Source organism: Epinephelus moara, chromosome 3, assembly GCF_006386435.1.
Source record: "Epinephelus moara isolate mb chromosome 3, YSFRI_EMoa_1.0, whole genome shotgun sequence".
In the NCBI taxonomy this organism is placed as follows: Eukaryota; Metazoa; Chordata; class Actinopteri; order Perciformes; family Serranidae; genus Epinephelus; species Epinephelus moara.
The window spans coordinates 3263254-3279985 of record NC_065508.1 but is presented as its reverse complement, the minus strand read 5'-3'; the positions used below and the strand labels follow the sequence as shown (position 1 = coordinate 3279985).

General features: G+C 36.9%; 1 protein-coding gene across 1 annotated transcript in view; it reads right to left on the bottom strand.

Annotated features, from left to right (window-relative positions):
* Positions 1 to 16732, bottom strand: part of zgc:77151 (uncharacterized protein LOC337153 homolog) — a 53025-nt gene that overhangs the window by 27274 nt on the left and 9019 nt on the right. The window contains exons 2-3 of the mRNA XM_050041133.1: positions 8640 to 8792; positions 3750 to 3857 (exon numbers count right to left, since the gene is read on the bottom strand). Coding sequence (XP_049897090.1) covers positions 3750 to 3857; positions 8640 to 8792 — 261 coding nt within the window. The remainder of the gene's footprint in view (positions 1 to 3749; positions 3858 to 8639; positions 8793 to 16732) is intronic.

Below are 16732 nucleotides of genomic sequence, written 5' to 3'. Positions count from 1 at the left end.
ACTTATACGGGACGCATTTGCCCCCATATCTACCTCACGGCTCCCGGCTGCATCCGCCTCCCTCAATACTGAACCAATTTTAAAACGAGTTGTACCTATGAATCATATGCACACATACACATGGGGAAATAGGGCCCAGGTTGAAAAATACCGAAGTTATCCTTTAATGAGTCAATAACAGGCGTCATAAACATCACTCTGAAATGAGACATTCTGTATAATAATATACTTTTAAGATAAGATACACCTTTATTGATCCCAAAATTGAGAAATTCCAGTGTTAATTTTGATACTAATACTTAACTCGTATTATTTTTGAATGAATGACTTTCACTTGTGACAGAGTATTTCTAATACTTCTCCACCACTGCAGGGTTAGGGTGTTTATGGCAAGAACCTGGTCTAAGAAGTTCAAATGTTTTACTGGTCATTCAAAGTCTGATCTTTTTTGTTGAGCTAAACAAGGTTAGTCTATATAATTAACATTTCCTCAAAGTCTTTTTCATAATGAATGAGTTCCAAATCGGTCTTTAAAACAGCTCTGTATCAGATCTTATGTACTGGCACTTTATGCAAACCAAATTAACTGCAGCTCATTAACGTATGTGGTCTAACGTGGAGCTGGAGCTGCTCTAATGTCTCCTCCCATTCCAGTTTGTTGGCTGTGATCCTGTTCAGTCCTCGAGGCAGAGACAGCAGAGCCCAACCCCCCAAAAACCTACACCTCCTTTGGGCTGCAGCCAGGTGGGAGCTCCTCACATTCCTGCTCCTAGCAGCCAGGTGTGAGCTCATTAACACTGCAAAAGGCCGAGGAGTTTTTACACTAAATGGCTCTACAGGAGTCATGAATAAACATTTTTTTAAGCTCATATTTTAACTCTAAAATTCCCAGACTGTCACTTTCACTATTACCCTCTTAAACCCTTGATTTTGCAAACCCCTTTTAGACATGTGCCTCATTGCGTAAATATTATTCATAAGACTTTAGGCATGAAACCAACCTGTAAAACTGGCATAAAATTACTTTCAAGCAAAAGTCACGATGGTAACCACATTGAAGACCTTTTCATACACAGGGTAAGTAACGCTGCTGGCTTCATCTATCTGTTAAAGTGACGGCATTTTGTTGTTGAGACAGAGGTGTATTTTATAACCATGTTCCTTTCAGCAATTTCCCTCAGGATAAATAAAAAAGAAATAAATAAATGGAGTTGTATCTTCCCTTATGGCTTCATTCAGACATGACAGCATATTTGCAAAACGAAAAAATGCTTGGTTGATATTCGGTATCTGGTGCTTAAAAGGGAGGTATTAAGTATTTTCAGCTCTCTCACAAGCTGCATTGGTACTTTACTTTGAAACTTTTTTCATCTTCGAATATCATGATACGAGACTCAATATACTTACTTGACTTACTTGTTGTAGTTACCTTATGACTTAAGAATTTGGATGTTGTAATATCATATCTTTTCCTGGATATAAAGGCTGCATTACAATAAAGTGATGTCATTTTGTGAACTACACTGTTCTAGCTGTTATTTGCCTTTACCCACTTAGTCATTATATCCACATTACTGATGATTACTTTACTAAAATCTCGAAACACCAATAGTTAACCCGACAATATCTTTGCACTATTGACAGATATTGCGATATTTGATTGTCTCCATATCACTCAGCCCTTCTTTAAGCCTCCATTAATGACTGTTGTGAGGGATGATCATTTCTTTGAGCATAAGCAATATCATTAATTGAAGCACTCGCAATGAGGCAAACAAGAAGTGTGTTTAATGTCTGTCTGTGTATCTAATGTGCTGTGGTCGCCTTTACATTAATCTGACGTCTTACAGTTCAGACTTGAGTCGTTCTGAAGTGTTACAGAAACGTTACAGGTCTAATCTGGTGAGATCGCGGCCATGACTTTTGTGTCAAAGTGCTTATTCAGAAGCCGCTTAGCTTAGCATGAAAACTGAAACAAGGGGAAACAGCTAACCTGGCTATCCTCCTACCAACACTTCTAAAGGTCATAAATTAACACGTGATTTCTTGTTTGTTGAATTCATACAAAAGTCAAAGTAAATCTGAAAAGTTTTCAGACGCACATTATGTTACAGATGATAGGTCGTGTTTCTCTTGCGATTGACAGTTTATGAATACACGCCTGTTTTAAGTATGTTAAAACTATTTGATCCTAAAGATAAAGAGGGCGGCTTTCAGACAACACCCACGAACACAAATCAGACAACTTTTATTTTTAGAAATAAATTCTTCTGTGAAAGACACTGGAAAATGATTCCTGTAAAAATAACTTCCAGAAGGCTCATTTTTCCACAAGGAAAATTTAAACCTCCTTATAGAGACTTCAACAGTGGAATATTGCAGTTCAAAATGTGGAAAATTTGGTTTCAGACAAGTCATTATCAAGGATTTACATTTGGGTAATACATTAGTCTCGATCCCAAAGGGGATTTTTCATGTGAGGGCTGAGCTGCAGCCTGCATGTGAACTGTGTTAATCAAAAACACTCAGCAGCAGCAGACGCATACACATCTGATACTTCTTACTCTAGTCAAGTGAAATCACTGTTTATTTTTCTTGTCTTCAAAGTAATTGAACAGATTTTAAATTAAGCAGATCATTAAATAACATCAGGCCACAGAGAGCTGATATAAAGACATTAATGAGACATGTTAGCATGAGGAAATGATCAGGTTGAGACACTTTCTGATCAACAAATAGGGACTTTGACTGAGCCTGTAAAGGTTCTGAGCCAAAGATGTTTGGATAAAAAAAGGAGGCGGTGTTGCTGTGACGAGGTTATTAATAGATGTTTTTAAAGCATTCCCCAGATTATATCTCGGAGACGTTCCCTCCCATTACGAGTGCACAGGAATTACAGACAGCACTGTTGTATTTCATGCTTCAAGTTGTATGTAGTACAAAATACGTATAATGTCGGCAGTATCCTAATTCTTAACATTATTTATATATCCTATTCATGTTTTTAGCGGTGGGAATAATTGTGTATGTTCACTCAAGTACAACTTTGAATATGTCCATATCATACTCCTCTACAATCCAGAGGCAAATATTGCACTTTTTACTCCTCTACATTTTTTGATAACTTTGCAGAACCTGATTAATAATGCAAAATAGAATCAACAAATTGATGATGTAGTTTTATGAGTTTAGATAAGATAAGATGGCTTCAATCCCCAGAGGGAAATTTACAAGCTAAACAGAGAAATGTTTGTTATTGAGCCCACCCTCATTGATATAAACAAACAAAACACAAACTACATCCTCCAAAATGTTTCTATAAACAAAAATTATAACTTCTATGAAAGGAAGATTTATTGCAGCACTACTGTATTAGATTGCAGTGGTTTTAGCTAGGTATACCTAATAAACTGGCAGTATATGTGTTTATAATTATCAGTAACTATATCTGCTTTATTATGTCTTCTGTAAGTTATGTCCTGTGGTGGATTGGGCCTTATATAGAAGTTTTTATGTTTGGATTTTTTGGTGTAGTTGAGTAAAAATGTCATCTTTAATTTATATTAAACAAAAATAAATTAAATCAAGAGTTTAGGAAATAAAACATAAACACTGTACTACAGATGTATTGATGTGAATGAGTGGAAGAATAAACAAGTGACTGAAATATCATCACATGTAAAGATGAACGCCTCATTGGTAATTCATGTCTGGAAGACGAGCCAGACACCCCTTGAACTTTGACTCACCTCTCCGTGCTCGCTGGTCCGGCCCTTTGGTGTGTCCTCAGGCAGGAAGTAGAGTCTGGCGCTGGCCAGCAGGTGGCGCCGTGTCTGGTCCTCCCACAGTAAGGTCACCTGCACATGAAGAGGAAGAGAGCAACGCCATTTAAACACAGATATCTGGAAGGCTTTGGAAAGTGATGAACATGCCGGGAGTCTTTCAAACAGCCTTTTATGAGAATCTAAATTTATTTAAGTTCAGGAGTACTTTCAACATCCTGTAACCTTCAGACTAGTAAAACACATCTGATTTAGTTAAAAAATGCACAGTAGTTATTTATCTTACTTTGAGATGTATATATAAAATACAAAGTTGTTTTCCCCTGGAAAACCTAAGAGAAACAGCTTTATCTAAATATATTTTGCATTTTTCTTTAATTAACAATTACATGACTATCAAAATTGTTCATTTAGTTTGTTTAAACTAATTTAAAACTTTTAAACAGCCTTTAACTTGACATAATTTGAGCACACTTAATCTCTGCCAAAATAAGATAAGTCCTTAAATTAAAAAAAAATAATAATAAAATAAAAATTTGGAGTAAAGCTGCCTCTTTACTGATGCATGTTTTGTGGGAAAAACCTGCTGCCCTAAATGGGTTTTTTTCTTAAACTCTCAAACTTGCACAATCATAATTCATATAAGAAACCATAACTGAGGGTCTGACCAGACATTCACTGTCCCATTACTTTGGGTATTTGTGTACATTTAGTACTATTTCAGTCAGTACTACAAAAGTATCAAGGTTCAATCCCCAACCCTGATCACTGTTTGTTTCCACTGCAGCATTTAAATGAAGCCACACCACTGCTGGACTTCAACTTAACAGTATTCACAGTTGTTCAAGGCAGACAAAGTCCACATATATCTGCAGGCATTGTATTATGGTTATATCATATCACTGTATCATATATCTGTAACCTTGAACAAGATGTCAGATACCATGCTGGCAGGGTCAGGGAGGCAGGTATGCACTATTGGACATCCTCTGATTTATGAATTAAAGATAAATCAGAATCAGAATCAGAAATACTTTATTGATCCCCGAGGGGAAATTATTTATGTTACAGGTGCTCCTTGCAAGAGAGGAAAGATACGTGAAAATATAAGAAATTTAAACAGTAGTATTAACAAATATATAGTTAAATAAACAGGAATTATTAACAAACATAAACGTAAATAAATATATATATATATATATACATATATATATTGTAAAACCAGACTAAGAGTCTACGGCCATGTTAGCAGCACAGTGAGGGTGAGCTAAAAGCTAACATCGGCATGCTAACATGCTCACAGTGAATGTTAACATGGTGATGTTTAGCAGGTATAATGCTTTACCATGATCATTATCTTAGGTCGGTGTATTAGCATGCTAAATATTGCTAACTGGCAAAGTTCAGCAGAGGCTAATCTTAGTGTTGTTTTTGGCGGCCTGTTTTAATTTTAGTTTTAGTCTAGTCTTTGTGTCAAACTGTCATTTTAGTTTTCATTAGTTTTAGTCACGGTCATACTCTTTTTTGTCTAGTCAAGTTTCAGTCAACTAAAAGTCTGAGCATTTAGTCTTATTTTAGTCAGAATAATCCCTGACTATTTTCATCTCGTTTTAGTCGACGAAAACTGATGACACTTTAGTCTAGTTTTAGTCAATGAAAATTGTATTTTAGTCTCTTTTTAGTAATGCAATTCTATTATACCCAGTCAATATAGTATAAGTACCTAGTGTAGTATAACCAAACCAAAATTTTCTTTTCTAAATTAGCTCCCAGTTAGAGCTAAATATATATTTATTTATACAACAGTTAGTTCCGACCGAGTAATCTGATTGGACGAGAGGCATTCTGTCCGTGAGTGCTGATATAGAGTATAACATCACTGGGACATGTAACAGTAAAATCACTCCGCTTACAGGTGTTATAAATATAAATACAGCCGTTAATTAACCAGCTGTCACACTCGCTACATTGACACAAACTGACACTAGCATTACACCAAGAAGATGGATATTTTCCCCAAAATTACATCTGAATTAAATTATGAGTGTTCGTCAGCAGAGGACGAGGAAAAGGAAAGCCAGGACTCTTCTGTGCAGACCTCCAGGTGTGTTTGTGTAACATCAGCCGAACTCGACAAACTGGAGAGGAGCAAAAATGAAGCGAACACGGTCAGGAATTATCAATGATCATCTGATGAGGTGCTGATGAGGATGAGGGAGAGTGGAAGCTGAATCCGGCCGTGCCAACATCCAGGTTTGCCAACGTCTCATCAGCCGAACTGGACGAAGTTACACAGTTGCAGATCAATGTAAATACAAAGTAGCTTGTGAGTTCCTGGCGTGTGTGCTGCGTTGCCTGGCAACAGACCGGGGGAACTGTTTGTTTTTTTCGCGGACCTACATAACATACTTAAATAATTTATTTCATCACCTTTTGTTAACATTTCCTTACTCAGCATTGCTGTTTAAGCTGTTGTTGAACTGTTGTATAAAAGCCATATCACACGAGAGGGAGTGACGTTGTACTGTATATCGTCACGGCTGTAATCCGTCTGCGCAGTGCGACGCACAGCCTAGGAAACAGAAATACTGCAAAATAATAATAATAACGCGACTAAACATTATAACGTTATTTCGTCTCGTCTCGTTTTGGTCAACGAAAATGAAGAGACATTTTAGCAGAGGTTTTATTTTGTAAACCACATTTAGTCTCGTTTTTATTCGTCAACAACATTGCATTATATATTTAATTATAGTTATTGTCACATGACCACCATTTACGTTGCGTCTCGTCTTCGTCATGTGATAAAGGTTCGTTGACGATGATATTTAGTCATACTTTTCGTTAACGAAAGCAACACTAGCTAATCGGAATGTCTTAAGTTATGCAGTCATATAAATATATACATATATATATATATTTACCTCCAACCTTTGTTACCTTGTCCCTTCAGTATCTTCTTTTATTATTAGTAGTAGTAGTATTTATTATTATTATATCACTATTATCATTATTATTATTAATAATAACGATGATGATAACAGAAAAAATGTGATAAAACAAGCTGTTTAAATGAGTCATGAAACCGCAAAATTGGAATTTGTCTCTTTTTCCATGTTCTTTGAACAAATGCAGTAGCCTGAAATATTCACATCCTCCATTACAGTCATTCACTGTCAATACAATACTATCAACCTAAATACAATCTCATTAACACTTCTTCAGCGTGCGACCTAAATTGACTAAATTTAGCCTTGCCGTGGGATGTAGACTCAATAAAACATACTATTAGTCTTCTATAGCTCATGTGAGCAGGCAGGAGAGCAGCAGCATGACCCATTTAGGCTTCAGTCTGTAGATTTAGTTTGGGTTAGTCATAGTCAACAGTTAAAGGGACACTGCAACAACTTTATGCAACAAGATCAGCTGACTCGTCATGGTTGGTATTACTCAGGTCTGTGAAAACAGTTGAATAATGTCCTCTGTGACTCTGCAGGAGCTTTCTACAAAATCAGAAAGACACAGCTGTTTATCAGTCTGGCAGGGTCTTACCAATGGCTGTGTCAAGGTGCATTATGGGAAGTGTGGTATACAGTGTTTATGGAGCTACTAGGCACTGGAAGTCAGGATATCTCTGCTGCTGCTTCAATATAATTGTTTTAATCTGTCCTTTTTCAGTGCTTCAACCCTATGAGAGTGCCATAGTCACCTTTACAGAGTTATAATGCAAACATCAAGACATTAAACAAAAAAAGGTTTAAAGCAACAACTAACATTTTTTTTCATTAGCTATTGATCTGACGTTCATTTCCCCAGTTAATCAATGAATCTTTGGGAAACAGGAAAAAGTGCTTCTTATAACTTCTGTGAGGCAATGATGAAGCTTTAAAACTACAAATTTGGTGCGACCAACAGTCTAAAACTCAAAAATATTCAGTTAGCTATCATATATGACAAAGAAAAGACATAAACAGTTAACTTTGAGAAGCTGGAATGTAATGTTTAGAATAAAAACAAAATGTTTAATAGACTAATTGAATAATTGACAAATGTTTCAGCTCTAATAATCACAATGACATGAAAAGAGGCCTCTAAAGTCTTAAGTCTAAAGTGCAGACAGGCTTTATTTGGGAACGTTGTGGCAGTTTAAGGGTACGCTAAGATCTTTTCTCCCACATTGTGACTGAGCAGCTACAAATTGTCTCTTCATAGTTGTGTCTTTTAATCAGCCATCGTCCAGTTACCAGACTTTTAAACACAAAGGTTGGGACCTCTATGCACATGACTGAGAAACATAATTTTAAAACTGTTATAACTCTTTTTGGCAACTTGCGGGCAGTTGAAACAAGCTGTCAACAAAATATTTGAAATATTATCACCTTGTTAGATTCATATGGCAAATTTATTTACAACAGCTGCATTTACACAACCAGCTACATCTGAAGCAATTAGCATTCATTTGAAGTCGTGTTTGTGACCATTTGATGAATCTAAGACCAGCATTCACTGTATTTTAGTTTTGTTCTTGGTCTCTACCAGCTCCTGAGGGAAATATCTCGCTCTTTAGCTGCTACATGCTCCACTGTGTTTACCAGCTAACTGTGTCTGTCTGCTGTTTGCTGCTGAGCAGGTAGTGTACAGTGACTTTTTACATCTTATTCACTGATGCCTGCACCACCTGAAAACAACACTGATGAGAGCAGTTTGCGTGAAGCGAAACAGTTAAGTTGCGGGTTGGAAAAAACAATATGAAGAAGGTATAAAACTCTTTCACATTATACAGTCATGTAAAGTGTTGTTATTATAAAACATTTGATTATAGAAGGTTTAATCTAACATATGAGCAGGTAATCTCACCTCTGCGATGCACACAGGATCCTGTGGTCCACACCGGATGAAGTAAAACTCCCCCAGCTTCCATACCTGGACGGGCCCCTCGGGTTGAGCTCTGCTGCTCACTGACTTATAGAAGGCGTAGCTGCCTCGCTGGCAGGAGGGGGCACCCAACCACTGAGAGAAAGACAAGACAGCACTGGTGAGGAAGTGTTAATGGCCCCTGTGTGGCTCAACAGGCACCCATGGCATTTCCATGGTTAGAGTTTGGCATTCACTCAGCTCTGGAAGAGGTTTGTAAGAGTAAATTTGTGGTCTATGATCATCCTCCAGGGACAGAATTAACATGCTATGGTTGAGTAAAATCTCAGCTTCCCGATAAAGTAACACTAGACTAAAAATAAGGAAATAAGTAAGAGATGAGGAAGCTAATATTTTTTAAACCTAGATCTGTAGCAATAACAGAAAATTAAAATCAACTTAAAAGGAGAACAAATCATGTTTCATATGTGAGAAAATCTCATTCAGAATCACAGTGACATTTATAATAACACAGTATATCACAAGATAGAACAGTAAGTTTTTTAAACAATCTAATACAGTTGTTCAATTCATATTTCTATCATTTATAGCAGCCTTAACCAAAAACATTTTGCACCAGCTCAAGAGCTTTGTCAGTTAAATGCCACAGCTCAACGCACTAAGAAGTCAATGAATGGTCGCCACTAGTTCAGACATGTCTCAAACCTTGAAAGTTAGAAAAGGTAAAATTAGAAATTAGCGTTGGTGGATGAATTTGACACACTGCTGCCACACCGGTTACATTTCACAGCAGAGGAATTAATTGTTTTTACTTAAGTTTCAGTTGGTTTTCAGAGCAGGTGTATTTTTCAGAATAGTTTTCATTGTTTAAAAATGCTTAGTTTTATTTTAGTTTTTATTAGTTTCAGAGCAAGTCTTTGTTTTTGTTTTGTCTTTTAATTATAATATAGGGGTATTAGACAGGGGCAAGGTTTAAGGAGTTGTGAATAGGTATTACAACAAACACAACACTTTGTGAAAGCAACTGACTCACAGTCACATAGATATACCAAAGCCTACTCATGCTTGTTGTGTTGGCAAATTTGACCAAAGTAGCAATGATAAAAACTGAAGACATTTACTGTATATTTTTTTTGTATCAGTTTGTTTTGGAAGTACACAATATTGTTTGTTAGTTTATTTTATTTTCTTAAGTCTTGTTTTTTATTTCATTTAACTAAAATGTTTTTTTTATTATTATTATTATTATTATTATTTTCAGTTACCTGTAATAACCTTGCTTCTAAGAAGCTTTATTTCTTTCTATGCTACAAAATTGATCGTTGTCAACTTTGTTAAAATTGTAAAGCACTAAAGCATGACGCACTACGAGGATGTTAGTGGAACATTCTAGACACTTATTAGCATGTTAGCATGCTATGCTAGCATTGATCTTTAAAGGTGCGGACACACCAAACCGACATCAAAGAACTAGCGGCGACGAAAGCCAACTGTTCCGTGGTCTACGTTGCCTCACGTCGCCCTGTGTCAGCTGCACTTGAACACACTACACGGACTACATCCGACGGCCAAGTGGCACGTACGTTCTGCGCCTGCGTGAGAGAGAGCGGAGTGACAGAGTGGTACATCCTGTCAGCCGAGGGGTTTCCTATCTGTGCAGCCGAGCACCGCAGCACCTCCACGGACTATTACATCCAGACGGTCCCGGTGTTTCCTCCGCAGGCTCCACTTCACTCAGCTGCCCGATAAACCCGCTGCTTCTTCCCACTTTAACCTGAATAACAAACCAGGGCTCGGTGCTCCGGTTGGATCCAAACGGAGAGCCGGGGCTAGCTCAGAGACTAGCGGAGGCTAACTGGCTGTGCTTCCCTCCGGTCATGCTGCGGCTAACGCTCCGCTAGCCGCTCCCAGCTAGCTCCGGTTTGTTATTCAGGTTAAAGTGTGAAGAAGCAGCGGGTCTGTGGGGCAGCTGAGTGAAGTGGAGCCTGAGGAGGAAGCACCGGTTAGCCCCGGTTTCACTACAGGCAGATTCACTCGCTACAGGGGCGAGGAAATAAAACCTGAACAGCCAATCAGAGTGATCTCTCTCACCGACAAGCTTAGCCGCCGATTCAACATGCTCAATCGGCCGAAAAGCCGCAGACGGTGCGAGACACACCGCAAAAACTAGGGCGACAGACACTCACCAACGGCCCGACTTTGGTCGACGGCCAACCGTCGGCTTGGTGTGTCAGGGCCTTAAGTGCTGCTGAGCCTGACAAGACATCTGGTCACTAATTTTAGAGGTATCCTTTTATTGATTAAAGTGTGGTACTAGTGGACATTTTGACCTGTTGCTTGATGAAAAATCTGGATCAAATTTCATAGTTATTAATCAAATTTAATCAACAATCAAATGAAGTGCTGGACTGTCAGACTGACACACTGAAAAACCTGAAGTCTACATAATAAAGAAAATTAGGTCTATGACAAATTTAGAGGTTTATTCTCAGTTGATTTAAAATTCATCCTCCTCTATAATTTGTTATTTTCATGCACTCAAAAGGGAAATACCTAAGAGATGAAAACTATTGAATTAAAATCTAAATACATGGAGCCAGCAGTGTCCTCCCTACTTTTCTAGGGTGTGTTCAAGCCATAAATTCTGCAGAAACCACCTCTGGCATCAGCACCTCTGACGATACAGTTGCACCATCTTGCAGTATATTGAGATGTACAAACAGCACTGGGAGCAGGATATTGTAATATATTAAACAACTTGGAGAGGTAATGTTAAAAATTAACTCCTCAGACTGTTTAGCATGGCAGAGGCATATCTGCAGCCCCTGATAGTGACTCAAAATATATTCCGATATCACTGAGCTGAAAATAGTGTTGCAGCTTTTTATTCCAAGTGCAGTGACGTCTGCTCTTACAAAATGACTACCAGTGTTTTACTGCCAATGATCTACAGCATTATGATGGAAAAAACCCCTGACGATTAAGACATGTATAAACCTGTATGATCTCAATCATCTGTGTCGCAATTCTTTTCCAGGTTACATCTGTTTAATTTCTGAACATGCAAAAAAAAAATATATATATAACAGCTGACTTTTCAAAAGAGCAGCTAACTTCCTGTTGTCACTGCACTACAACACAGCGGTCACACTTGCCTGTGCACCCCTGTGTGTTAGATAAATAAATAAACACATCAATAATTGAAGGGTAAATTACCAGAAATGATTCTGCTGTTTAACTTTTGCTTTCACCCAGCTGCAGAGCATGAAGGCCACATGATTCGTCATAAAATCATCAGCTGTAGTTAATCATTCAGTATCTGTTATGTATTGGAGAGGATCCAACTTGTAAATTTGTTGTTGTTCTGAGTTGTTTCCTGTTGTTCTTTTACAAGAACTAAATCCCACAGAGCTGAGACTTTTATAGTCTGAATTTGATCAAAACTTGGAGCAACTATGAAACACAAGCACTCCGCTTTTAAGTTCAAAATGTTTAAATAATGTCTATGTTATGTGCACAGTGTGGCAGAAAGTTATGTGACCTTCCCCCCTCAGGTCAGATCTCATTAGAGGGTCCTGCAGCCTGACAGTTACAACTCTCATCACTGCTTTGGCGTGTCAGTTTCATTCCTACAGCTACATCGCAGTGCGAGCCTTTATTACTGAAGGTAGCTACATTAAAGAATATAAACTACACACCTTCATCCTATATGCGTAAACATAACTGCCTTTTCATTTGTAAAGTAAAATTTAAGTACTTTTTAGGGATGCATCCATTTATCGTCCGAACATCGGTATCGGCTGATATTCTTGTTGACTGCCATCTGCATTTCGGCAATTAACATGACATTCACTGATGGCAACAAATTAAATTAAATTAATAAGCAGGTACAAGAAGAATACAATGACTGTGTGATTTCACTGTTGTGTGACGAGACTGCGTAGTAGTAGCCGGCGTCCGGTCCTCCCTAAACAATAGAAAATATGTTTGGGACGAACAGAAATCTTCCCTGGGATTCCTTCAGGACAAAAGGAAGCAGTAAATGCACTATTGTTGCGTCAGGGAACGCACCCTATTGTTTCCCTGATAATGTTACATTGTGAATAACGAATCTGTGTTAAATTTAGTATTGGGTAAAGGTTAATTAAAACATCACAATGTGTTAAAATCTTGTAGAATGTAGGTTTTGGCGAGAAACTTGAATAAATACAGCTAAAGGAGAAATAGGTTGTTTTCACAGCAATATAAAATAGATATTAGAGAGGGAAATATGACATATGATACAAGCTGAGCATTTTTTAAAGATGTTTTTCATGTGAAAGGTTGTATTTAAGGCTGCCCCATGAATTTTGTTTGATTGAATTTGTGCTCATCCTAAAGTAGGGTAATGAAGGGCTTAATAACTTTAAAACATTTCAGTTTTTTACAGTGTAGATTTCTTTGTTTCCCTGGCACAAAAGGGGGATATAAATAACAAATAAATAAACAATACAAAAGCATCAGTATCCGTGTCAGCTGAATTGTTTTTAAACACATCTGTATCAGCCCATAATTTCAAAATCGATACCGAGCGCTTTTCTAGGAATAACACCACTAATGACATAGTACCTTTTAAATGAATGAAAGAGCTTTTCACAGCTCACCTAAATTATTCAAACATTACCAACAGCTGGATGAGAGATTTTTAACAGACGTTTCTGTCCTTGTTTTAATTCATTTATCATATTTTAATTCTGCAAACTAATTGTTCGTATGTCCTTGTAAACAGCACTCCTGCAAATGTGAATGTTCAGAGAGTTAGCCCTGAATAAAAAAGGTTTCAATAATCATTGTATGTTGGTGGCAGCAAATTTGCACCCAGTGACGCAAACTTATTACAAGGGATGGGAATCGAGAACAAGGTCCAAATTGTCAGATCCATCGGATGTGTATGCCTCCGAGCTTATCAGTTCCTTTAGATCTTCTGGCAGTTACGCATTGCAAAACTATGTCAAACTCATACATCTACGCTGCTGGACACTTGCAACAAGAAGGAGTCATGGTGAAGAGGAGGAAACGGTCCAAAGCGTCATTTCATTTTACCAAGAGAGATGATTTCAGTGCTGCTGTTCTGTCTGTAAAATTATCATTTCAAGTGAAGGAGGAAACACCCGTAATATGCCGAAACATCTGTCTAAGCAACATTGGCTTATATTCCAGAAAGTCAATGTATTTCACACTCTACGTTCAAGTACCACAACATTTCCAACCAAGCAGCACAACCATTACCGAAGGTAAATATCCTATGTTATATTGTTATTACCATGCAGCCAGGCTTAGATTTTTTTACAAAGACAAAGAAAATCTGAATGAAAACAAATGCTGTACAAATATTCTCTCACCACACCTACAGATAATAATATAATAGTTCCGTTGATGCTGAAAACCTGTGTTGGCCTACTTTTAACCACACCGAAACCTGATCAGGAATCAATAAGGGAATCAATTAAGAATCGGACCAATAAACTGAATCGATAATGGCATTGCTATAAATAAAATCTTATCAATGTCCACCCCCTCGTATCACTTCCTGTAAGTGCTTTATAGCAAAAGTTGTGATGCTTCCTCATTCGTGAAAGGCTTTTGCTTTTGAAACTGTGTGTTGAGTTTGTATTAATGGCAGTAACTCTGCAAAAACAACTTGTCTGCCGCTCAGAGCTTTGTCATGTTGATGTGTTGGGCTCAGATTTGGGCAGTTAAAAAATGTTTTAAGCAGCTGCTGTGCATTTTGATTTGCTAAAAAAAAAAAAACACACAAAAAAGACAATGTTATCTCTGTATAATTTATGAGGTTGAAAGTTAGGGCTGCACCTATCAATTATTGTCAGTATCAGTTCATATGTTTGTTTCTTTCTTTCTATCATTTAGTCAATACAATAAAACATGTCCCTAACAAGTTCCAAGAATCCAAGCTGATATCTTCAAGTTTCTTGTTTTGTCCAATCAACAGTCCAAATGTTTGGTGCTCTTGTTTAATTAATGATTTTACCAATTTACTAAATTACCAAATTATTATTACTTAATTTCTTCTCAATTGACTAGCTTAATTGATTGAATCAGTTCAGGCACAGCACAGGTCCACAGACAAGGCTTACTTTCTTGACTTCTTCCCAAATATCTCCTTTTAGTCTCATTTTATAAAACCTCCTCATCATCATATCACAAATTTACAGTGTCAATTACAAACTACAAAAGCTCTGATAACAAAACACAACAAAAGTTACTGCAATTTTGACAAGAATTAAACTAAAGGTCATAAAAATACTTCACTACAATTGTGTTTCTGCTTTCACTTCCATAACTGACAAACGTGACAAAATTCCAAAATCTTTATTTTCTTCACAGAGCTGACACTGGTGCAGTTTCCTTCCCAGTAAAATAAAATCTTGCTCTTCTACTTAAAAGACTCTGATTGAGTCTTGTGTTATTAAATGAGCGTTTAGAAGTATTTTGACAGACACTGCAACAGCAGTATGACTAGCTTCATCTGCACACGAGATAGTGGGCGTTCAGTGACTAAACCTCCATTTTCATTTTTCCAGTTTATACCTCCATTTCAAGATGGATGTTTTGAAACTGTTTTTTTTTCTTTCTCCTGTTTTTGTTTTATTTTGTTCAGGTACAAATAAATAGAGTAAAACAACAAGGGAACATTTTAGAGTTTTAAATTGTGAGAATTTGGCTGCATGCAGGTTTATAATGTGCCCTTTAACAAGCACTTAATGAACTAATCTCAGGAAAAAAAAAAACCTTATCATACTTCACAATTAATGCAGCTTCTTGTTAAATTTAGTGAGGCAGTGTTAAGACAACATTATTCATCTCAGTTTCCCTCAATGATCTCAAGAAAAACGTCAGTGTTGCTCTTAATTCTGCACAAACAAAGGCAATTAAAACATCTCGAGATATAATAATTACCTTTTTCAAACGAATTAATTTGACAAACAACATTTCCAAACTCAAGAATGAACTTTCACTTTATATTATGCATTTGGATAAAAGAAAATAAGAAGAAGAACGTTTAAAAAATAGTAATATAAATAATAAACTAAAATTATAAGAAATAAAAGTAGGAAAATTAGTTAATTGGCAGAAAATTAATCGTTTGGTCAATAAAATTGATGAAGTCTTCATAACTCTTGTTTTGTTTTACCAACAGTCCAAAACCCAAAGATATTCACTTTACCATTATATACAACTGAAAAAAAAGTATCAAATTATATTGATTGATTATTTCAGGGTTTAAAAAGCACCAAACATTCTCTAGATGCAGCTTCTTTTCTGTTTTATATCACTGAATATAAAACAGAATTTCTTTGAGGCTTCGATTGTTTGTCAAGCAAGAACTATTTACAGATGCCATCTTGGACTGTAGGAAAGTGGAACAGACAAATTTTCATACATTGATCACCGCGTTATGGAAATAGTTGTTAGAAGCAGCCCAAACACATTCAACATGGTTTTGACAGTAGACGTATTGGCAACAATTTTGATAAATCAAATCAATGTCTTAAGTCAAAGAAAACTACTGCTCTGGTTCCAGCTTTTCTAAACTGAGCATCTTTGGATTTTGGGGAAATAAACAAGCAATCTAATGACATCACCTTGGACATTTGTAAACACTGACGCATCCAGCATTTTGTCTTACAGGTCTTACAAAAGCACTGCTGTCAGACAACCTGTTGAATACTGCACATAAAGCTGCTATATTTAACTTTTCGTTAATACTCACTTGCAATAGTTCACATGCAAAAATTTCAAGCTGTCTGATGGAACAACAGGAAAAACTCCAAAGGAATTCAGTGACCGCAAACTCCTGCCAATGCCAAATGCCCTATTTCATAATGTTAACAAAACTAGAAAAAACTATTTGTGTAGCCTCTCAATGAGTCAGATACGCTCAAAATTCTATTGGTTTCTTTCTTGGCCCATTCCTAACCTTTCCATCAAGTTTCATGAACATCGGACCGGCAGTTTTTCTGTTACCCTGCTGACAAACAAACAAACAAACAAACAAGCCAAACTGAAAACGTAAT